At 39.1% G+C, this 26,020-nt stretch overlaps 1 protein-coding gene across 3 annotated transcripts in view; it reads right to left on the bottom strand.

Annotated features, from left to right (window-relative positions):
* The window catches only part of ldlrad3 (low density lipoprotein receptor class A domain containing 3), a 91,580-nt gene that overhangs the window by 17,273 nt on the left and 48,287 nt on the right, over positions 1-26,020 (bottom strand). For all 3 annotated transcript variants that reach the window (XM_026176416.1, XM_026176418.1, XM_026176417.1), the window contains exons 3-4: positions 22,039-22,164; positions 16,967-17,101 (exon numbers count right to left, since the gene is read on the bottom strand). In XM_026176416.1, coding sequence (XP_026032201.1) covers positions 16,967-17,101; positions 22,039-22,164 — 261 coding nt within the window. The remainder of the gene's footprint in view (positions 1-16,966; positions 17,102-22,038; positions 22,165-26,020) is intronic.

The raw sequence follows: 26,020 nt of genomic DNA, 5'->3' as shown, positions 1-26,020 counted from the left end.
AGAAGTCAGCAGGAAATTAGCCTTGCAAGTTTCCTTCTTGTCAACAAGATAACACCCTTAACGAAAGCAATAGGATGTTGGACAAAGAAGCAGCGTTAGTACGTCATCATTTAACAAACACAGAGACAATGTGTGACCTGGGAGAAAATAACATTCCCCTTTCTACATATGAAAGGTAATGTATGAAGAGCCTGTGTTATATTTAAACAAGAAAAAAATGGAACAAAGTATTAATATAGTAATATTTTGTCGATCCATCAATTTTCTTCAACACTGATAACACATGTACTCCGATACCATAATGCAGTTATTAAATAAATAATTATTCGAGCTTTTTGTTTTTGATAGCCATTTGTTTTCTTCAATTGCACAGACAATATAGATAATTCAGGTGCTGCAAATAAATTGCTGTATCGCAATGCCATCATTATTATCTGTTTCAGGAGTCCCTTGAAAAAGAGGTTTTTAATCTCAATGGGACTTTTCCTGGTTAAATAAAGGTTAATAATAATTGTGGGCAATGTAACACAACGGTATTATACTATACTGAAGTTACTTTATCGTTCCCACCCCTAGTTCTATAGAATACTTCACACAGGCTGAAACAAAGCAAGTTTTATCTAATTCTAAATTCTGCAGCACTCGCAACTGGGAAACAAACAGTGCGCTCAAGAAAACTCTGCTCACTATCCCAAACACTCATATTAATAAGCACAAAGGATTAAAGTTATCTGGCAATCTTTCAACAAAGAACAGTGAAGAAACAAGACTTTTCCTTTGAACTAAATTCCACATGAAAAACTTTACTTTGTTCCAAGTGTCTTTGTTTCTGTTTGCACGCAAAAAAACTACAGGCCATTCAATGTCAAATTCCAGCATGGGGTGAGCCTGCTCAAAATTGTTAAAGATACACACAACGGTCCCAATTTATTCTGCCGGGCTGTGCTACAATAAGTCGGGGCTCAGAGTGAAGATAAGTGTGCAGGGAAGTTTATGAGCTGGGTTCAGATAAAATGGGATAAAACCTGCATTCATAACACACACACACACACACACACACGACAGATATATAGACATGACAGATATATAGACACGATAACATGGTCTTTTTCAGGCACACACATGCACACATACACAAATCATCATCACCCTGATACACTGCCAGCTCTCCCTTGTGTACACTTCTGTCCTATTCTTCTGCTGCTTAAGAAACAGAACAAAACCCCATGATGCCCATTCTACCATTTAATCCCCTCTCCTTTAACAATAGGTCTGGTCAGGCTAACGGAAGCGTAAGGAGCCCCTGCGTGTTTTATCAAAGTCTAACAACAGAACAACATAGCCCACAAGTGAAGGTCTATGGCTCCTATTCATATCTTTCTCTAGAGTGGAATCACTGGCCTCTGTTTCAGTGATAAGAAATGAAGCATTATGGTCAGTTATGCAGCTCGTGCACATGCACTCTAAATGTGATGGTTAGAGTCGAAGAAGCGTGGAGTGATTGAGGGATACTGCTTAAGGGAAGACCGGTCCCTGTGTGCTTTCTGAGATAAGTGCTTGACCCTTTATGTATGGCAAAGCAAGCTGAAGCAAAATGTGAAAAAAGCAAGTCATGCACTGTATGCGGTCTGAACAAATAATGAGGAGCTGTGCTGATGAAAATGCAGGAGGGAAAAAAATTCCCAACAGAAATTTGATTTGTCTCACTAGAATATGCGCTAAGTATGTCACCATCTCTGTGTGGTTTTTGCACAGTCCCTATCTATTATTGCATCTTAGTTTTTCTTGCCTCGCTCTCCCTCGCTCCTCTTTTCTTTCCCTGCACACCGATTTGCATGTTTTTGAATATCAAGCAAAAAGCACAGTTGGAAATAGCTGACTGACATCTTCTTTAAGAACAAAGAAGACTGAAAGCAGTGGTCGATCAGTTGTGAAGACACGCTGAACGGTGTTCTGTGTAACCTCCTATGCTGACTAATTACGACACTATGGCTTCATTTAAAGAAGAAAACAGAAAATAAGAAAACAATAATCCACCTCACAGCTCATTAAAATCAATCCTTATAAAATGAATTATGCAGTCCATTATATAGTATATGTAAGCATGCACAAAAGCCCTGTGGCTTATTGACTAAACTGAAGCAGGAGAACTCAGTGTGAGTTTAACATTTGTAAGTGAAAAGGAGATTTTATTTAACATCTTTTGCTAATTCTTTCCCATGTTTTTGTCCATCTGCTTTGACAAGATTCTTTCTTTTGCTTGCTCATGAAAACACCCATGTGTATTTCATTTGATTCTCTCCCTTAAACATGGCTATGAAGATATCCCTTACACGTTTCCCAGTCCATATCATACAATTCGACTTCAGGTCTTTAGGCCTGCTAATCTTTTATACACCTTATTCTCAGCAAGAGCCTCAAGTGAGTTAGACATCCACATTAACCTACATCAACAACCGCCAGGCAAATATGTTAACACACACACAGGAGCATCATTTCCAACGTTATTGATCCCCATTTGTGCACTCACACATCCACTGGTTTTACCCTGCAATTAATTATTCTGAAATAACACATGTTTGCCCATGATCCCATCTATCAGCACTGGGCTCAGGCATGCACGCACTTATTCTACAACATATAAATGACATCTCTCTCCCACATAACCGCAGCTGAGGTTATGTGGTTATAGACCACACATCAAGCTGTCGCGCACTGTGCAACAGAGTCTATGTTATGCGGATCAAATTAATAATGCAGTTTTAAGGTTTGCATCATCCATAGCCTGAGGGAGTCATATGATATGGTTAGGCAGGGTGATCATGAAGCATGCTGTGGATTGCTTGTGTGCTGAGGCACAATTGTGCAGATACAAACATGACTACAGCTGTGTCCCAATTCCTTACTGCATGCTAAAGCTATGTAGTGCTGATGCACTTGTCTGTCTGTCCACTAAAAATAACTTCAAATGTGTACTGGCAGGCATCAATCAGTTTGATACTTTGGAATATTAATGCCACTTCACAAAGCAAATGTGTTTTCCTGAATATTTTGTACTGTACTGTTTTTCACGTTCAACATCTCCCTCAAGCCGTCTCACTAATTTCATTCAGCCTTTTCCAACAATAATTAGTTTAATTTCCATTTTGCATGTGGATTTTGTATTACTTGCATTGCATTAAAGTTTTTAGAGATAAAAAAAGATAAAACAGAACACACAAATGAAATTAAAGCTGGTATATAGGCAGGTGCAGAATTTCTATCATTAAAAACGACTGTGTGTACCGGTAATGTGAATTTAAAAACAAAACATAACAGTGCTTGCCAAAAGGTAAATTAACAATATATTTGCTTCTGCATGGAAATGAACTCCTGCTAGTTAGAAGAGGTTTGTTTCAAGAGACTTATGAGGGGAAAAAAAACCTTAGAAACAATAGAAATCAAAGAATATCATAGGCCTGAGATATTTCTATGCTAACACTGCTAAAACGTTTCCCAGTAGACTGACAGAGATGGAAGAAACTGCTTTGAGAAACTAGGCTAGCAACTATAAAACATCACTCGAAAGCCATCCCTCAGGAATGCACTCAGTTGGTCTAAACATTGACATCTATTGTGGATAGTATACTAGGAAATTGCCTGCAGCACAGTGCATAGAAAGCAAAGGTGTATAGAAAGAGTTTCATAATTAAAAAAGTAAATAACCACACACTACAGCTCCTTTGAGATCCTCGTTAGAGGCAGTAAGAGTTCAACATTTGCACCAGACCAAGTGTGTGGTTTTTCATCTCATATAAACCTTTTAAAGGCAGATATTTTTCACAATGAAACAATCTCATGGTTTGGAGAAGAATAAATAGTTCTTTGTAATTAAAAGATTTAAGTGAGGCTTCTTTTGGAACAAACACATCATGATAGAAGTGATGTGCAAATTTCTCATAGGGGGCAAAAGTCCAACTCTGGTAAATATTCTGGTAATCCCAGGCATAAGCAGCTACTTGTAGGTTGTGTTATGTTCAGTACTTATCCAGCATGATAGTGTTGTAAAAAGCAATACTGCAACACTATAACCTCAATCTACAAACAACTGAAGTGCCTACTTACTTCAAATCCCTATATTCCTAGTGGATCACAGCATTCACAAACACATACAGTACTTACCCATGTACAGAGAGTTACATACACTCCTCGTACACTCACTTCCCCACGTACAAGTTAAAAGTATAGGGACTAACTTGTTACAATAAGTCATCAGTTACTCGTTTACATGCTTGTTTGTTGAGTTCCAAACATGTGCTGCCAGTGACGTTGAGTGAATCTCCACAATCATAACATGGCTGAAGGGTGTTTCTCCCACTTTTTCTTTACCTTTTAAAAATTTCATTCACTGGTCATTATAAATGCGGATAAACAGGATAAATAGCTACTAAAGTCTGTCACACTGAAATATCAGTCGGCAGTAATGTTAAAAAAGCAAAACATGCATTCATCCAGCCATCCTCTTATCCTTATCAGGGTCACAGGGAGGCTGGAGCCTATCCCAAGTACCAAAAAGGTGGGGTACACCCTGGAGAGATCGCCAGTCTGTCGCAGGGCAAACACAGTGAGGCAGACAACCATCCGCACTCACATTCACACATATGTTTAATTTAGATTCACCACACCTACACCACCCACAAAACAGTCAAAAGAAACTCTCTCTGTATTGTACTGTTCTGTTTTATAACTGATTATAATTGTCAGTTCTTTTACACTGACAACACTTAAAATATCACCTATAAAACATTTCAGGAAAGTAAATACATCTATCCAGTTGACAAGGCTGAGGTTGATCAGACTGCAGCTTGTGTCCAGATGGCTACTCTGACCCCATGGCTCTCCTCTTCTGACCCATTTCCATTATTGTAATAAGCCATAAATACCTTTAATGTACTCACTCAGAATACACACAGATTTGCATGTATATATCCAGCAGGCACACTTATGCTCACTTTTTTTTACACATTGCTTCTATCAAGAATAGCTGCTTAGAAGAATAACCAAAAGTGCAAGACAACAAAACAATCTGTCACTATAATTCACTATATGTGTTGCTCCTTTTCTGTCCCTGTATCCAGGCTCTCTTAAACTCCAGCATAGGATGTTTATGGCTCTGCCCTTTGGGTGGCCTTATGGCAACATAAAACAATGAGAACAACACCAAGAGAAAAAAAATGTGTGTGAGAGAGGGTGGAAGACAGAAAAAAATACGAAGTTGGGTGTTAGGATGATAAAAACATAAAAAACACAGCAGGAACCAAGAAGGATTATGATCTCGAGCATTCAATTTAAGCCTTGTGCATGTGAACAAAGTGACCACAGACTGCCAGGGGAGGGGAGAGCAGAGAATAAAGGAGGGGAGAAAGCCTGTGATGAGTGGAGTCAAGACACTGGGCAGGAGGAAGTGAAACTGTAAAAACATGTGATGTGAAAAGAGCGGAGATGGGAGCCAAATGCTATAGACTTGAAAAAAAGTGGATGGGAGACTAATGTCACATGAGCAGGATGAGTCAGAAAAAGTGGCTAGATAACAATAACAAAAAGAAAAAGGTTCAGAATCTCAGTAATTACCATAAATGAGACCAATTTTGCATACAGGGACTAATCCAAGCGCTCTGATTCAAATATGACCCATTTGAAAATGCTATTTTCTCCATTTCTCTCCTTCTCTAACTCTCCTGTCAACATTGAAACGCCATTCTCTTTACCGTTTCAATCCTTTCCTGAGTCTTTTTTTCTACCCCGCTTTGTTTCATTCCCTCCTCACCACTCATGCTCGTCTTCAATCCGCTCACCTGACTTAGTCGTTTCCCTTTCCCCCGTGCCTCTCTCTGTTCTGCTTTTACCTTTACTTCCTGTACCTGTCTCTCAGGTTTCTGTCTGCTGGTTCCCCTTTCTGCAGATATCTTGTTTCCTACTTTCTTTCTAATCTTTTCCAGTCAGTTCCTTTCTTAACACTCCCTGATGTTTTTTCTCTTTCTACTAGCACCCACGGGCCCTTTCCCCATTTACGGTTTCCACTTCCCTCTGCTTCTCTGTCCTTCTGCATGATTCCTTGTCTCTTCATACAATGAATCCAGAGGGTTTTATCTTTTTTTTTTTCCCCCCAATGGCTTTGCCACTCTCCCAAATCCCTCATCTCCATCAGCTCCCCTCCAACCCTGTATCACTCTCTCCTTCCCTATGCTTTCCTTCTCTCTTCCGCTTCATCGTCTTCACACGTTTTGCTTCCCCCCCCTCCATGCCATATTCTACCCCCTCGCCTCCCCTCACCATCCTCTCACATTTCTATTTCTCACACTGACATGCAATCCCTCTTTTCTTTCTCTCCAGGGCACTCTTCTTTTCCCTCGTTCCACTTAAGCCCTCGCCCTTTCATTTCGCATTTCCCCAACAAATGCATTCAAGCCAAACACGCATTCGAGCACTTACATCACCACCCAAACACACATCTGCAGCCTATCACACCTTTGTAACTGTTGAGGCCCTGTGTCATTTCAGCAGCGCCTTAAGTACAACCATATCATGAGACAATGCGCTTTTACAGTGCTGGCAGAAAATGCATTTACAGGAAATAACCCAGCCCATTAATTACAGTGAGAGCTAGCTGGCCCCAATTCGTCACTCAATAATGCCCTGTCTGTGTACTTGTGATAGCTGCAAACCGGATAATGCTGCCACTTAGTAATTAATACTCGATCCGTGGCTGTCTCACTAAACAATAAATAAATGCACATCAGAGAATCATGGTAAGGCATCAGAGTGTTCAGAACCTAAATAATGACTGGAAAATTGACAGCTGCTGGAGGTTTGTCTGCTCCGATTTATAGTTCAGTTCATACTTTATTTAACTTTACCAAGGCTTTTTCAGCCCTATAGATCTGTGAGGATCCCCCAATGATTCACTCCCACAGACTAAACCTGTAATGTTACTCAGAGGCTCTGCTACTTATGGATGAGTGCATTAGACATGCCTAGAGAAATATGGTTGTGCCGGGGAAATTAAATTGAGCTCTAGACACACAACAATCTTGACATTTTTTTCCAAAATTCATCAAAGTTATATCCAAATGACTGAAATCCTATTCAGTCCGCCTCTTCGCTAAAGTCTTATCCTTTTCTCCATTTTCAATTCAAATGAATGCAGTTCTGAAATGTTAGAACAGCGTTTTTACTCGGCCACAAAAGGATGAACAGAGAAATAAAGTGCAGGGAACATTTGTAAGCGAAATCAAAAACAAGAAGTGATTATATTTTACTTTTAAGTTCTTTCTGCTGCACAGTGAACTTATTAGGGACTTCATTAATAATGTTTAAAGTTTCCCAGAAAAGTAGTGAAATTATCTGCCACCACTTTACAGCTATTGAGGACTTGAGCAAAATGACAAATGAGCATTCACCATTTAGCATTAGTTCAGCTTCAACACCTCTTGGACTTTTTCTTTGATGCCATATTGCCCAAAAAAAAAAAAAGTTTGCAGACTAGGCAGGTATATTTTCTAGGAAAAAAAAGCTAGTGTACTGTGAAAGGTACTGTAAATTACTTAAATGATTCATATGCAGAGATGGAGAGGAAAAGAGCGGGCCTCATTGAAGCACCACATACTTTTCATTGTGCTGTCAGCCAGTCTTTGAGTGTGAGGGGCCATACAGGAAAGGGGCACGTATTTCAAGCCAAGTGTCGCTGAAGCAGGGAAATCTGGCAGTTGAGGCCAGGTTTAACTTACTGTAATGTAAATGTGATGCTCGTTGAAGCATAAATCAGCACGCAAATTAGCTTGTTTTTTGTCCCTTTTGGGTATTTTACATTTTATGGTGTCACTTAAGTATTTTTTCAGTATTCGGTCATTCACCACTATTCCAAGTCTTTTGGCCATTGTACATCAGCCATCGATCCGGCTCTACGAGGGACTTAACACTTGTGCCCTTAGCAAAAACCCTGGACTTTCTTTTGACTCATCAAGCCAGGACACTTTTATAGAAGAGTAGCATCCTCACATACACTTAAAATCTATTGGTAAAATAATTCATCTGATATATAATTAGCAACCATTAATTCAAATGTTCAAATATAAAAAAAAATCCAAATTCAAATCAGAAGAAGGCATAGATGGGTTGGATTTTCTCCTTTACTTTCATGCAAACCACATCCAATATAAAAGTAAAGTGGCGCATCCCATGCAGTCAGACAACACATGCACAGACAAGAACAAACTTCGTGTATTAGGACTCCAATTACAGACTTAGGTCATTTTGATCTCTACCTACTACTTTGTCAAAATCAACTCTCATGCAAAAAGAAAGAAAATAAAATTCATCTCCTGTGTAAGACATCTGAACTAGAAAGTCATCCTCATAAATCACATCAAGATTTATCCATCAATCCCAATGCCAGCTTCTGCACTGCTCAACAGAGGGACAGGAATGCCATTAGCCCTCACATTAAATGTTAATCAGTAGAGTACACTTCTCTGGAAAACAACCAACAGCAATCAAAAGAACAAGCATTCAAAATAGAAGTTTCCAAACTAATGGGTGATGTTACAAAGGCTACTGTAGTTCTATACGTGTCATACAAATAGTCTACTTTCCTGACATCTACTTCCTCTATATCAGGCAGTTTATTCCCATTACTGACACTCTACCTCTTTTCCTGTTTGGCTCCATCCTATTATGCTCTTTCTCTGCTAATCTGTGCAAATGATTTGGTATGTTACCAATAAGTCCTTAGAAATGCCCTTCACTGGATCACATTAATTCCAAGAAAAAAAACAGCACATGAATATGTATTAATGTTTATATATACTGTCTGATACCATTTTAATTTAATATAAAATAAAATGTCCTAAAACACACAGATCCTCGTTGGCTGCCCTGTCTTAGTTTCTTGAATATTCGCAGATTCACTAATGTCAAACTCTGTTTTTTTTTGTTTTTTTTACACTTTTGGTTCATTGTATTGCAAAATTAGATGAAAAAGTACAGCTCCACCAAACACCAACAGTAGAGCTTTTGTTCAGAGTGAAATTCCTCCACTACTCAGTGGTTGCAGGTCATCACTTGACCGGCATCACCATGGTGACAGAATAAGGATTGGTTTAGGAGGGAAAGGTTGCTAATTTACAGCAGCCTGAACAGCGACGCTTGACTGATCCTGATTCAAGGACAGGGATGATTCATACAGACTCTGGTCCCGGGAGTGACCCCCCTGTGCAATGGCAACGAGGCCCTTAAGCAACAGAAGCCTGGAACTGACAGTTAGCCTTGGTGAGAGGGAGAGGGTGGGAATGGATGCCAAAACGATGAAACAAAAGCACATACTTTCAGTTTAAAATAAAATAAAAGCACATACTTTAAAAAGAATGTACATGACTGCATATAAACACAAACTATTTTATTCAGTTCCACAAAACAAAAATCCTACTATTACAACATCCAGACAGACTTAAAAAACAAGGAAACAGGAAGCAACATTGCCTTAGCTGTTGGTGGCAGGATCAAACTAACTGCATCTTGCCAACTGCTTGGCCTTCCTTTCTTGCAGACCAAGAGCTGAGAGTCTCTTAGTATTGCTTTGTGATCACTTTAAGCAACCAAAAGCAAAAACCTGAAACTTTTCCAAAGCTGAAAACCATGGGCGGTGACATGTGCAACCTCTCCTATTTGTGCCTGTCAAGTGTGCGTTGGCTCTGATGAACTGGCACTATTACATTCCACTCCCACACCTCAGTCTACTGCCATTATATTCCCCTACACTATTTCATGCTCCCTCCCACACCTTTCTATCTCCGCCGGCTCTCTGAGCTCTGCTGATGAAGGGCATGAACAGACCAACATCTCAGCGTCATATACGTCTCTACCACAAAAAATGCCCATGGACTAACTTTTGATTTTAATCTACAGCGCCTATATTATTTGGGGCCAAAGTCAAGCAGCAGTCAGTGGGGGGAGGATGTAGCTGTTTGAGAAGCTATTAGCAGACTAAAAGGATATCAATAGTGAATAGAGGCTCAGGGACTTTTAATCACTCTGCCATTCTTTGTTCTTTATATATCAGGCTGACACTATATATTAATGTCTAATTTACAGGCACTGTTATTGGGGAGGCTGGAGTTACTGCTAAGTGTCAGAACACAGTCACTGTATATACAGCCCTATTTGAATTGCTGGTGTTTATTGGCCCAGTAAATGACAAGGCTGTGAAGACAGGTTGTTGAATACACAGTGCTTATGCAAAATAGCAGATGCAGTGCTAGTGGATCTATCTAGAAGTTCTTACACAGCCTTAGGAGGATATAACAAATAGAAAGCTGCAGATTACTCTCTGTGGGAGGGGAGCATCCCTGGAGTTTAAAATGAGGGATTTGACTTCTCAGAGAGCGTGCTCACTATACCAGCTAGAAGGTTAAAACTGCTTATTGTACTGCCGGTGTGGATTGAAAAGGGTTTGTGGACATGTGCCTGTGGTGGCCAAAATGAAGCTTTTTAGCATATTAGGGTTTTAGTTGGACAGGCGTTTTTGGAATACACCAAATTCCTCTGACAAGCACTGAAAACAAGTGATTCTCACTGAGAAGCTTATCGAAATGTACAAAAGAAACTGGCAGATTTAATTAAACACAGTCGAGTTATCTAAAAAAAAAGCTGTGATTCAGTTTAATTTTTCCAGATCTTGGATCGTGTTTAATGGGTGGGCTAATTTTCATCAAACCAGTCAGGGTCAGGGGTGATGCTAGCTGCCAATGTTTTGACAGTGTACTCATGTAGCAGATTAATGTTACACGTCAGCTCGGTGCTCAGTGTCTCACTCTGACTGACAGCTCTCTGGGGACCTGCAGCCAATGATTCCTCCTAAGGAGACATTAGTAAAGACCATAATGATGAAAAACATGTATATTAGGACAGTGCAGTTTTCAGGTCCCTGCACAAGCTGCACAGTGTTTTTAATGAGACATATTCAGTTGGCTTATTTATTGCTCGTTTCTACTGGGGTCTGAACATAGCCAAATAAGTATACTATACGACACACAATAAACAAAGGTCTACCCTTGGGTGTAATTCCCTAATTTTAACAATGATGCAAGACACACTTGTGTCAAAAATACTATAAATAGCTACAAATGCAATGCACATGTAACTGGCTCTATCTTGCAAACAATGTCAATGTATTCTATGACGCAATCTGAATGCCAACATATTTAAAGAGTTTCGGTATTCAGACCCGATGTCACCCCTTTTGTTCAAAGAAGGAACTCAATTACTGTTGTGAGGCTTTCAAAGTGTTTGTGCAGTCTTCAAGAGTTTAAAGATTTATTATTTGCCCAATTATTACCCTGATATTAAAACAAATGTAGTCTAGGGGAGAGGCAGCAGAGAGGGCATAAATCTTACTCATGCAAATTTGAAAGCTTATGCTAAACTTAATGCAGGGTTTTAGAGCTTTGCTACTGCATGCTTCACACAGTTTTTTGTGTATGAAAACACAACAGGAAAAAAAAACCCAATTCTTTGATGGCTGTGACTCTACAAAGCATGCCTTATCTTCAGAAATGCACAAAGCCAGCTGAGAGGTTTGTGAAACCCTCAAATCAATCATCCCCTGGCCCTTCTGTTCCTACCTTTACATCATTTCCCCTCCCTGTTTCTCGCTTCTAAACTTAATTAAAAAAGGACAAGATGAATTGTCTTTGAGATGGGGGAGGTGTGAGTTTTAATCATTATCACACTTTTCGACAGTCTCCACGCCATCTGATACTCTGTCTACTTGTGTTAATTAACGTGTAACGACGCTGATGTGAGTGTTTCAACTGCTTTTCTTAAAAACCTCTAAGGGGGAATCTCCAGTTTTTAAAACAGGTCAGCTGCAGTGAATGGAGCTGTGCTCATCACTTTTGTTCTGAGTCCTTTAACTTGTCAAGTGCTGCGACCTTCAGAAAGTTTTATGTGTCCTGACAGCATTATTTTTCACATCAAATATGCAGAACAACCAGCTTCTGACACACTGTAGCTCTGTGTGTGTGCTTATCCACTCATGCACATGCTCTTTTGGATATGCAGAGAGGCTCTCTTGTTCTCAGTAAGGGCTCCCCCAACATCTGGACCTGTATGTCCTGTATGCCCTGCAGCAGTGTTTCAATAAAAGTTTGTTTCAGATGCAAACATGCACAAACATTGACTGCACTCTATCCTCTGCTGTAAGAAGAAGGGAGGACTGGGGAGAGCAAAGCGAAGCTCGGCTGTGGAAAACCAGCTTTCAAGTCATTTCTGTTTCCAGAGTTGTACCGGTCGGCCTCAGGGCCCGATGTGATAGATGCTGCTCTCATCCTCTCGAGCTTATCGCTACCCCTCACTCACTTTTATCCAAATCCCTTCCTTTCTCTGCCAAATCGCCTGTCTCTCTTTGCTTACCTCCATCTTCCTGCCCATTGCTATTCATTGCTTCCTGCGACTCCATTTCTGGTTCACTATATTATGTTTATGTGGTGCCCCTTTCAATTTCTTTATCTCCGATATCCATTACAGTGGACCCATCCCACTCCTCCTATCTCACTGTGCGATGATTGCACAAATGCATTTATAGGAATTGTGTATTGTCTGCCACTTTGGCACCTTTCTGCTATTTGAAAAATCAATTACCTATCCAATAAAACATTAAACAGTAAAAGCAGCTCTGTGCTCTGCTCTGTTAGTGCCTAACTGCGCTACATCGTTTAAAATCACTCGGATGAGAACTAAAAACACTGGAGGCATAACAAAGCCGAGAGGATGATGCTGCCTTTGTAGATTTCATTGCCTGACCCCTCCAGGGCAGGATAACCAAATCCTAGCAGCTAAATGCCATCACGAGCTATCCACTGACAGACTTGGGAGGTGATCTCTCACTACACTCATTCACATAGAAGAACCAAGTGTAGAGACACTGAAGCGAGTAATTATGAATAAGGAGAAAGAGTGGTTGAACAGTGGAAGCGAGGAAGAGGATGGAGCGAGGAGGGAGATGGTATGGTCGAGCGGCTGAGAGCTGATATTGCATGCCTTATCAGTCACCTCCAGGTCTTTGCTTATTATAAAGAGAGGCAAAGTCAGAGTCGAATGTAAGGTAAAAGTGAGTGTGTGGGCCAAGCAGTCCTCTTGTTGTGGGGACCTAAATGTGTTGACATAGTCACATTATGGGGTCGGGGCTTCCTTATAGAAACTGAAAGCAAGTCCTTATGACATTTAAATAAATAGATTGACTATCAGACACAAGGTTAGGATTTTGTTAAGCTAAGGTTAGACAAGCAGAAGATTATGATTTAGGGTCGAGGAAATCGGCACGAAATTAATACATTAATACAACAAAATGTCCTCTAAAGTGATGAATTGATTGTGAATGTCTGTGTGCAAATGGAAAAGAGATCCCAAGAGTCAAACCACAGCGATACTTTCACTCCTTCAGAAGTAGTGTGCGAAAAATGGAACTGATCTTCCTTGATCCTTTTCTGGGGTCAAAAGAAGAAGAGCTTACAACTTTTTAGCACTTACACTTTACGTAAGGCTACAGTACACAAGCCTCAAGGAGCAAATATGAGCAAGAGAACATTTAGGTTACTTGCTCTCCATGCACACAAATATTACCATAAAACCTGTGCTGACACGAAGTCTTGAGGGAATACAACAACATACCCAAACAGACTTAGGTTAGAAGTTGGTGCGCAGACACATTTCTGTGAAATCCAAAAACTCGCAAACTAGATAGCTGAAAATGTAAGCTTTTTGGGCGGAGTTTCCTGCGATAAGGAAAGGGTAAAACTTGGCACTCCATCACCTGCAGACAGTTTAGACGTAGATGCATTCTGAGAAACCACTCCGTCAACCATTGCAGCAGTTATAATAGAATTGCTTCTAGGCAGAACACTTTCTCTCTGTAGTTAATGGAGCCAAATAATTGCACTCAGGACCATCAAAATTCCCAGTCATGTGTCACTTGATAGATCTTCACTGAGCCCATATTGATGCAGTTGAACATTTTATGACATAATGTAACAGAGCTGTAAAAGATTAATGCTTTCTAATGCATTTGGAAACAAACAAACAAAAAAATCATCTACCATTAGGTTTTCTGTTTGATCATTGCAACTCTCCATACAGTGTGAAGTAATGCTTTCTGAGGTCTAATGCTTCAGAAGCCAAAACTACAGCCAGCAGGATTCTTCCAGCAAGTAGTGGAGTTGGTATTGTTCACTTGTCAACAAGGAAATGGAGTGCAGTGGACACAGATATCGATCAATATTTCTGCACCACAATACAGTGCTATTCAGCATTCTGTGCCTTTGCATTGAGTTGTGGAGGACGGGCTTGTAATTACAGATAGACTGCCTTTTCGCTCTGTCTCTTTCATAACACAAGCAAGAAGAAATAATAGTAATGCATTCATTAATTCAGCTTCACAAAAGTGGGAAAAAAGTTGACCAACTCCAGCTTATTAATTTTGACTTGAAAATAATAGTTTTTGAAGGAAAATTGGGCAGAATAATTAGCTTCAGCAGCTACTGCTTGTACTTTGTCAGCAGTGGCAGTTGAGGAAAAGCTGGACAAAACTTTTTGACGGCTGCTGTGCGACTGCTGCAGTGCTCCTCCCTGTTTAGTAGACATGTTTTGCGTTTGAGTTTCAATCAAGTTTCTGCCTGACTCAGTCCTGGTAATAACAGTAGTGTGTAGTGGGCTATAGATGCTGATAGTTTTAACTTTCCACTTTACTTGTTTTTGTTTGTGTTACTTTTGACAGACTTTTGTTCTCAAAGTATAAATCAATATGACAACAGCATCCTGGCAGGACAGTTATATACTGATTTTTTATTTTATTTTTTCTAAAACATGAAAGAACACCTGACAGCAGGTCCACACTGGGTTTCCGGTGGTTATACGTGCATCAGGATTAGACTGCTGGCAGAAATCATAGGCTTGCCAGTGGAAGAACAAGTGAGGTGTTGACAGTAGCTGGCTGTCGTGCCAGGAAAATAAGAATGCCAGATATAAGTGCTACCTGACAGTGAATAAGGCATTCTGTACCAGAAGGCATCATTCTCACTATCAGGGATCATCCCGCTACTACCTGAATTACACTACAAGTCGACACATTGCCATCAAACATTACACTAATGATGCTGTGGTGTGTGTCTCTCTGTTAAATAAAGGCACAGTGAGGTTTTTTTTTCCAGTGTTGTGGGAATAAAATCACAGCAGCTTATGTCTTCTTTGGCATAAAGCTTAATCCGTCAGTGGTTTTGTTATAAAGCACAGACTGCAGAATATCTCTTAAGTGATGTCTCCAAAACATCAAGTTTTATGACATATTGAGTGACTAAACACTGCAGCTCTGCTATCCAGTTTAACAGCGAATCTACAAGCTTCCACGTGTTTGGAAATCTGCTGCAAAGTTTACTGCCAATATTTCTGATAAGGCAGAAATGTGCTTGGAATTAGTCTTGCATACAGAAAAAATTATTAAGATTAATAATTGCTTTTTTTCATGAAGGACCAGCTTTAATGAGATTAGTATTGGTGGAGTAAGACCGAGAGAGAAAGGCTGAAATAAAGTGTGTCTCACTCTTGTGTTAATGATATTAAGGTTTTCTCCAAAAAAGTCATGGCTTTTACTGAGCTGAACAACTGCAGGAAAGAAACACATGCACAGTTGTAATCATGTGTGCATCCATGTGAAGGAATGTATTCAATGAAACACTGTATTGAAATTGATACGTGCATGGATGCAGGGGTGTTTCCAAAAGGGGGAAATGGGGTGGCATCAACCCCCTCGGTATACGATTAACTCCTCCAGTGCACACCCCGAATCAAAGCCGTTGGACTACATTTACTCTTTAAAAGCCACAACACCAAAAGATTACACGATTCCTTTAATGTACTTCATGTACTTTATTAAAGTACTTTCATGCTATGCTGCTTTCTGCTTTCACTCCATTATAATGTTGATGCGAATAATATACTTTGTAGTCCACAATACTTATTTTAAAGTTGTAGTTACTTATTATTTTGCAGATTAATTGCAATATTATAGTTCAAGCTCCCATGCAATAAGGTTATTAAATCTTCAACAGCTTCAACATTAAAGAGATAAACACATCAATAAATCAGTAATTATTATCCAACAAGTGTTACTGCACATAATGAGGTACATTTACTTTAGATACTTCGATATATTCTGAATATACAACTTTGTGAACTATTAAGCTGCTTAAATAGGATTATTTTTTAATTAAGCAGAAAGCCTAAATACTGTTTTTCCACTTTGCAATAATTATCTGACGCAAGATTACGTTTAAATTCTTGTGCAGCTCCACTTTCCATATAACAAATCTGCAACAGGGCACAGGGTTTTTATCTTTCATCACTCTAAAAGGTTATTATAAATAGCACACAATTAGTCTGGGTAATTATGGTATGGGTAAAATTGATTGGTATTTGTTTGCTGCTATCATTTGATTTTTGACATTCCTATTATTTGATTCATGTGCAGTTCATAAGATAATTAAATAAACCTGGTGCTTGCATATCTTAGATGCAGTTCACACGTTTGCACATTACGCTCCAAAAATGCATCCATAATGAACATGAAACATATACATATATATTATAGATGAGCTTAGAACGTGCGTAAATATTATATGTAACACTGTGTATACATCATACATCTGTATGGAATCTATAACTGATATTCTTACATGTTTCTAATTTCACAATTCTTTGCTGAAGCTGTTTCATTTTCATGTGATTACAGAAACAAATCATGCTTTATTGTATTTTACCAGGAAAGGTGTGTGTTGAAGCTGCATAACCAGATAATCCTGTGTGTATGTTAGATTCTCAATGCCTCAGTAGATGTTCCATTTAGTAAAAAATTAAATTAAATAATAAAAAAAAACATTACCTGCTGTAGTCAAGCAAATCTCCTCGTCACTGTTGTCCTGACAGTTGTCCTGTCCATTACACAAGAAGCTGCGGTCCACACAACGGCCATTTCGACACTTAAAGCGAGCCTCCGAGCACACCAAGGGGTTCTCCGCTGTGGTCGAATCAGAGCAGAGGTAAAGGGTCAGCTGTTAGCTCAAACACCTTTACAGGGAAAAGTTTTCAGCTCAGATTGATCTGCTGTATCTGACAATTTGTTTAAAGTCAGGTAAATATTATATGGTGGCATTTTAGCAGAAGATATGAAACATTTAAGAACTATCGGCAAGTTTGTCTGGAGTTTGATAAAAATCAAAAATCAGTCATTTAAAAGAGAGGACAAAACCTTTTTAAAACATTCAAAGTCCTGCAGAGAACTACCATTCCTTTTTCAGTACGTTCTGGTTTTTGTCTTTGTTCAGGCCTCTGCAAAATGAGGCATAATTATCTTGTGAGAAGATCCAGACAATTACACAGTTGTGACGCAGTATGTGCTGGGAGCATAGAGCAAAGCTCCATTTAAATGGCTAGATTAGATTTGTGAGCATGGGGCCCTGCAGGCTAGAAACACTGCCTCTGACAATGGTGAGTGATTGGCTCGAATAACCTTCCCCACTGGGAAAGCGGCAAAGGGGTCATGTGAAAGCCAATTATACTCTAAAAAAACAAACAAATCTTGTACACCTTGTACACCTACTACAACAACACTAGGGTAAAAGATGGACAACAATATTTACATTGTTAAAAAGATGTAAAACAGTAAAGATAAAATGATGCATAACCATGGAGTTATGAGCAATGCATAAAAATGATATTGTCAACACTATAATATACAGATGTGCAAAATTCAGTTATTGAGACACAGCAAGTCTGCAGAACTTGGACTCTTTATAGAATAACTTTTCCCCTCTCAAAGTAGTGATGTAACTAAAAGTCTAGCAGGGATAGCTGTGCCAGATAGTGCTGTGTCCACTGAAGCTGATTGTGCCCACCATGTGCCACAGCATACTTCAGAAGACTCACAAAAATGGATCGCCACTCTTCTCCACTAAAAATACATGGGTTCACAGCTTTGATGGAAGTTTCACAGAGCAGATCACTCCAGACAGTAAAGTCAGCTTGGTATTTCATAACCCTGCTTTACCATAGTAGAGACACACCAAAGACAGCTTTAAGGCACATAGGTTGTGCGAATATGACAGACTTCAAAAACCCAGAAATGTGTTAAAAATGATCAGAAAGAATCAAACTTTTGACAACATAAATTTGTGGGAGTTTATTCTGCTGAGAATAAAGTGCAACTTCCACAGGACATATCAGGAATCTCCTGCAAACCACTTTAAACTCAATAAGGCACCTGTACAGGTGGGATTAATCCTGGAAATGCAGTGCCACTTTCTACCAGTTCCTGTGCAGCTCATCCAGCTCCAGCACCCTTTCTCAAGAACATTTTTTCGCCAGAAAAGCCTATTTTGAAGTGAGAAGATGATTATAGCTTGTTTTATGACTGCAGGAGACACATACTGTCAGGAACTTTAGGGGGGAAAAAGTGAAGTGAGATCTTGCAAAGTTACATAACTGAAAGTCTGAATAAACCGTGGGCTGGTACAGCAGTCAAGGTTTTAAAAACCTGTCAAGTGCTTGTAAAAAGTTGGACAGAGCAGACAAAAAGCACAGCTTCTGAAATGCTGCGTGGTTTGTTGAAGCCACATGGTGGAAACCTGTCTATAAAAACAGCTACATCAAGATGTGGAACTTAGTCAGAGAAGAATATAACCTACAGGATAAAGTGAAGGTATTTAAATAGTGTGCACATGATCCAGATGTTAAACCTAACTAGATGGATTGCAGATTTAATACCTGGATTGCAAAGAGTATTACAACCCTGTATTCTTTAACAGATAAATCGACCCTGAAAAACTTACAAGCCCTCCAAGCAAAATTTCTACAGATATCTTCAGCTACGCTACTACTTTGATCAAACTATAAAAAACACATGCATAATGATGACTCAGTGATTAAAGAAATGTTAAGAGTAACTTCCTTAAGAACAGGGGCATTATATCAAGTTTATACAAAAAACCCCAACTTAATCCACAGAAAACAAAGCAAGAAATTTTGTAATCTCAAAAGAGGAATAGTCTAGCTGCTCTAAATTCTTATACATGGAGAGAATTTGGGTGGAAATGCCTAATAAGTTTTTTTTTATTACTCCAAGGCAGAAAGTTAATATTTCAACAGAGAAGTCCGAGTGTTGGAGGCTCTGTGGAAATCATGAAGCTAATCGTGGTTATCAAAGTAACATACCGTTCCAGTTCAATGTCTTTTTGTTGGGAAACACCGATTTTCATTTAAATAGAAATGTATATTTTGACTGAGTATTTATTTGGTGTCCTGATATCAGCTGGTAGGAAAGCTCTAACCAGACACTTTTTACAACCAGACCTCCCCACAAAAGAGGAATAGATAGAGGTTGTTGGCAGCATACAGTACTGTGCAAAAGGTTTTAGGTAGGTTTGAAAAAATGCTGTAAACAAAGAATGCTTTCAGAAATATAAATGACTGTTTATTGGCTTCAAATGTATTCTGCAGTTGGACAACGACCCCAAACATACAGCCAAAGTCATTAAGAACCATCTTCAGCATAAAGAAGAACAAGAAGTACTGGTAGTGATGGTATGGCCCCACGGAGCCCTGATCTCAACATCATCGAGTGTGTCTGGCAGTACATGGAGACAGAAGGATGTGAGGAAGCCTACATCCACAGAAGATCTGCGGTTAGTTCTCCAAGATGTCTGCCAGCTGACTTCCTTCAAAAACTGTGTGCAAGTGTACCTGGAAGAATTGATGCTGGTTTGAAGGGAAAGGGTGGTCACACCAAATATTGATTTGATTTAGATTTCTCTTTTGTTCATTCACTGCATTTTATTGATTGAAGAAAATAAAAGATTAACACTTTCATTTTTGAAAGCATTCTTTGTTTACAGCATTTTTCTCACCTGCCTAAAACTTTTGCACAGTGCTGTATATCTAATGGAAAAGATCCCATAATCACACAGATTACAGACGGAAAAGTTTGTCAACATTTAAACTGAATGGACTCTCCAGACGCATTAGACACAGACACTGGAAGGGCAGTCGCTCTGAATCTTCTAATTTGTCATACAGAGATGCATTTATATTATTATTGTAACTAACTGAAATTTTTGGGGTGTGGCAAATCGATTAAGCTTAAGCAAAAGTATTTTACAGTTTACTGCAGAAGCATATTTGTAGTTCAGACTAGAGATGGCACGATACCACTTTTTTATGTCCGATACCGATTCCGATATCATAAATTTGGATATCTGCCGATACCGATATGAATCCGATATAGTGTTTTTTAATCAACAAAACTGTTTTTTTAAATATCTTGCTGCATTTTGTATAAGTTCATACTCAAGTTTAAAACAACAACTACACTAAAGCTATTCTGTTATACCTGTATGCAAAAAAAAAAAAATTTCATAGTTCAGCAATACTGATTAATCTAATAAACTTAAACCTACACCATTCTCCCTATTCTGGTATTTTAAAGAGTACTTAGCGTAAATATTAAGCAACCTAACTAATAGGGTTCCAACTCCCAGCAACAACAAAAATAAATAAATAAAAAATAGGGAACCACCCCTCACGCTCCACCTCATGATGCTTAATCGATGTAATTAACCTTAATTTGATGCAGTGTGAAAAAAAATGCACAGAAATCAATTATTTTTCAAGAAATATTAAATAGATTCAACATCTTTCTTCAACAAAATTGCAGACTGCACAGATGGTACCTTCCCAAAGGAAAAAGTACTATAGCTTACTAGGGTATATATATTAGACTTAATAGTCACTAAATTCAGTAATTGACTTCTATTCATTTTACATCAAATTAAAAATTTGGGTGTAAGATTCGGATAATTATTTATTAAAAGCTATACATTTTAAATGAGAATAAGAAAGCAAAGTATGTCTTTGTGCCCCCTTTTCCCTGTTCATGCCCTATCGGCCCCCCTGGCTAAACTTTGCTAGATCCGCCCCTGCTCAGTTACCAGCTGTCAGCTACGTAGAAAAAGATCCTGGAGTAGGAAGTAATATTAAATAAATTCTAACAACAGCTGATCAAGCTTAAACGTGCTGCTGTTGTTCAGCCGCTGGTTTCCTCTTTCTGGTGCAAAGTGAGCCAAAAACAAACCAGAGAGACGGACTCGCGACAGAAAAGCCGATCAGATGATCATTAAGCAGTTTCATGATTGAAGTAGCAGGAGGAGAGGCAGTCGCTCCATATATCGTTTGTTAAGCTTAACGCAGGAATGCTTTACAAACATTCAGAGATGGACTTACACACTTGCTTTACTTCTCTCGGGGATAACTTTGTCGGAGATGAAATGCCAGGTTGCTAGCAAAGCTCCAAATGCTATCCAGACCACCACAGGTCCCGCATGCCACAGCCGCTCTATCACGTGATGCATACTGCTCCGACATGCTAACTTTCTGAGGTGAGTTACGGCGTGTTGCAAGTTTTGTGAGGTGCTTTCGTGATATTTAATGGATCGGATTACATTTTTTATTTTTCTCCGATATCCGATCCAGTAATTTAGGTCAGTATTGGACCGATACGTAATATCGGATCGGTCCATCTCTAGTTCAGACTGATGTTAGTTGCACCCTATAATTTTGCTGAAGAAAAAAAAAAACCACATTAAAACTGCTATAATTTTAAAAGGGCTGTTTAGCAGAGAGATATTTATACTTTAGTTTTTAGTGTGTATTAATCTCTCCAAGCAATGGAGCCTGCATTTTTTTTCCTTTAACCTGTTCGAAATTTATAGACTCCAAGCCCATTAAACATAACTCTGATGGTGACGTCAGGGTTATTTTCTCAGATTTGATGAAGCTCCACCAGAGGAACATAAGACATACAACATATATATTCCATATGTTGCTTAGATCTGCTTTGATATAAACAAGACATGGCATCATCTGGCCACAGATCCATGTATCTGGGTGTCATGTGAGACTTACTGCAGTTTTCCTCGTCACTCCCATCAGGACAATCACTGAAGCCGTTGCAGCGGAAGCGTCCAATGATGCAGTGGACACCGTTAGCGCAGGCGAAGAATGTAGGAGAACACTTTGACTTGACCTTAGCTAAAGATATAAGGGTTGGGGGAAGTGGTGAAAAACAGAACAATGAATTAGTGTGTGCATGATGCAGAGACGGTGCAGAAATCTTTCAGACATCATGTTTTATGACAGCATTTGCCTTGGCTGTGATGAACAAGGTAAAGGAGAGACCTTCACTAGGAGACAGTGCTTGTATTACACTTAGGTCCATGTGTTTTTGTGACACTTACACAATTTTTCCTTTCTAGAACACCATGATAGATTTAAAATGAAACAATCAGGACACAGGAAGAGGAATAAAATCAGTGCATACGCTTTATCTTTGCTTCGAAGTGTTGAACAAAACCACTTCTTAAACCATAGTCCTCTACTTTCAGAGGCTTGAAATGTATTTGAACTATCCACTTTAAAGCAGTTTAATGTAACATAACTCTAGAACTGGCCAAATCAACAGTTTGGCACATTCTGTGAAAAACAACACAATGGTGAACTCAACAGCATAAGGTCTAGATTTTATTTGAAATCAACAGTAATGATCACAGCATCGGTCATATGCTAAAGAAAATTCCCATCACAATATTCAGGACTTAATAAGGGAAACAAAAAGGCTCAGCACAAGGTACAAACCAATGATCAGTCTCACCGAAAGAAAGGCCAAATTAGACTTTGCCAAATAAACACACACACGTCAAAACATAGCTTTTCATCTGCCAGGTGATCAGATTAGCCTGTAACAGAACGACACAAAAAATGTGGATGTTATGGCTTATTATCAGAAACATAATCATCTGTAAAAAAAACAGCAAAGTTAGTGGTTTCCAATGGCAACGGGTCACTAGTTCTTACTGGTTATATTCCAAAGTTATCCCAAAGTGTTTAGGGCTATCCATTTTAAACAGATGCATCCTAATTAAGCATAACCGACTGGACAGTGCAAATAGAGATCCAATAGTAACGGAATATTTTCAGTTGCCCAAGTCAGTCATCTGATTTCAACCTGATCTACAAGACATTTCACTTGGTAAACAGGTAAAACTAAGGGGAAATTAACCCATGATCAAACAATAACCAAAGACGGATGCAGGAAAAGGTTCAGCAAAACATCACAATGGAGAAAAACTCATTTTGGTGACATCCATGGTTCCTTGGCTTGATAGTCATTGCCTCTAAAAGATTTCTTCAAAGTATTAAAAAATAACAGCTTATGTATGATCATGATAATTTAAAAGCTGACAGTCTGTATTTCATTTGCATTTGTTCCTTTTCATATCTACTGCAGTTAAAAATTGTCATTGTCCAAAAATGTCAAGACCTAACTTTATACCTGCGTGTTCTAACATTCAAAGACACACAGCCATTCAATATTATATAATGTTCAAACAGTTGCTTACGGATAAAGAATCATTAAAGGTAGCCCATTTTGTTCTGCATTGCTAATACTCCCATTTCCACAATTATGACACATAATGGGTAAGATCTTGACCAAAGAGTACTGATAAGAGGAGAGAAAAAAAATCAGTTAATGACAAAGAAAGTAAATCGTGTGGGAGAGGGTTTGTATGGATTCTGCCATTGATCAGCCTAAGCAGGCCATGGGCCTTATCTCTCAGGACAGCCCTGAGACTGAGTGAAGAGCTTGCAGAACATCAATGCCTGGCAACCTCAGTTAAGCACCAAGCCCTAGCTTTTTACCTCAAACTCATTGATCTTCCCTGGCAGAAGAAGAAAAGCAAGATAACAGGTAGAGATACAAGCAAAGACATCAGAAAAGACCCTGCAAAGTTACTGTAGAAGTCGGATTCCAACCAGGAAATACACACACACACACACACACATTGCTGCAAGAGAACCATGGTTGCTATATTTACAGTTTGCATTACTGAGTTATATTATTATAAAATACAATGTTTCAGACTTGTGTTTCCCTATTCGAGACTTTTTAAAAAAAAAATTACCTACTGGATGCATTTTTCCCTTCCAATAATAAGCATTTAAGTAAAGCTGGCATTTGGAAATCTGGCTTCTAATCAGAGCTGCTCTCATTGTAACAGTATTTACTAAAGACAGAGAAAAGAAAATCTAAGAATTACAACTAAGACATTGTTATGATGCTTTGGTAAATAACAGAGACGCATGCCAGTGAGGAAGTAGCATGATACATTTTATGAACACTTGGAAACAACAGAAGGATGGAGCAACCCACACATACAAACACACAGGGAGGAGGAAGTGAGTGGGCATGCTAGAAATGTCAAAGAAAGCCACCAAACCTTCTATGTGTTTTGTTTCCCTGTGTTGAATGCGGTGGGTAGAATTGGCTCGCTCATAGGCTGGCAATGTGCTGCTTCAAATGCCAGGGGTGCACATTTTTCCCTCTACAATTTATTGCGGTAGCCTGATTTATGAGCTCTTTCAAGCTGTGGCGATTATGTGTAGCAGCACGGAGGGCAAGGCGCAATAACCACAAAGCTTTGGAGCACCCATCTCCAGGATGAAATGTAATCCTCTGGATGCGGGAGGAAGCTGGGATAGTGCCCGATCTATGTGTCTATAGTCTGGGAAACCTTTGTTTACCTGGCCAGCAGAGTCCCTAAACACCCAAATCTCATTTTGTGCAGCATATCACATTCATAAAAGTCTTCTTCTGTAGCTTTCAGGGATATTAAAAGATTAGTAATAAAACAAAAACACGCGCTCCCGCTGGGGGTTAAAGTGAGATTCTGCTGGCCACAAACAAAGGAAACATAATCCTTTGTTATCTATTTGTATTCATTTACACTGGTGTTTCTTCTTTTACCAATTTTCTTTTCTATTTCTATACATAAGAAAGAAATGTTATTGCTCTGAGATTCATGTGAATCCTAATTACCACTTATCCAGCTGGCTAGGATTCTTCCGACCCAGCGTCTGTGCACAAAATTAACTTAAAAGTCACATCAAGGGCAAGCTTATGAAGGGGAATTGGTGGGTGGGACAAACACAGCTGGCTGGACAGATATAGCTAATGTGCTTAGCTGTGTTTTTGGGTTGCATATCACCATAGCCTAAGCCAAGCTGTTTATGAAGCAAAAATGCAAAAACTTAATTAGACACATCAAACTAGAGTGGAAGAGATGGCAACACAAAACCATATATCCCGGGCATTAGCAGTTCAACTTTAAATACCGCTGCTGATCCAGGTAATGCTGATTGATTTCAGGTCCTCTGCTACACTCTTCAATTTACATTGTATAAGCATCGATTTCATCCTGCCTTCATCCCTTCTGTCATCACTGTTTACTGCTTTACTTTTGTGCCAAATTTTCTCTCGCTCCTCTAAGCCTTTGTAGAAGTTTGTTTACGAAAAGCAGACAGGGTGTTCGGTGGCTTCCAAACTTAGTTCCAGTGTTCAGCTGAGCAGCACAAATGAAAACGAATGGGGTAAGCAGTCGAGCAGATTTCGTGAAGTAAGACTACCACTTGCAGAAAAACATGCCTGGTTCACACTGAAGCTCACAGGTGGAGGACACACAAACACAGGCACAAAAAAACAAACATGTCTCTGTTTTTTGTTGTCTGATATATGCAATTGCACATAACGCTTGACATTTTTATTAAAAAGTATACTTCTGCTAATCACCTATGTGACAACTGTCTTTTCATTTTAACTTAAAGGTAAATAAATAAAAGAACACTTGTTTTTTCCCCCTTTTTCATAATCTACAGGTTAATTGTAGTTCAAATCCTGACCTGGATTTGTAGCACCGTGGCATATTTTGTACTTAAATCATTGGATGATACAACAGAAACTGAAACAGAGCACTGCTCTTTATATTTACCTCCCCTGTGGCTTCACTGATCATGTCGGGTGGAATCCGACAACCCTGTTGGCGATGGCATG

The sequence above is a fragment of the Astatotilapia calliptera genome, chromosome 7 (genome assembly GCF_900246225.1).
Source record: "Astatotilapia calliptera chromosome 7, fAstCal1.2, whole genome shotgun sequence".
Lineage (NCBI taxonomy): Eukaryota > Metazoa > Chordata > Actinopteri > Cichliformes > Cichlidae > Astatotilapia > Astatotilapia calliptera.
This window is presented reverse-complemented; position numbering and strand designations above follow the sequence as displayed.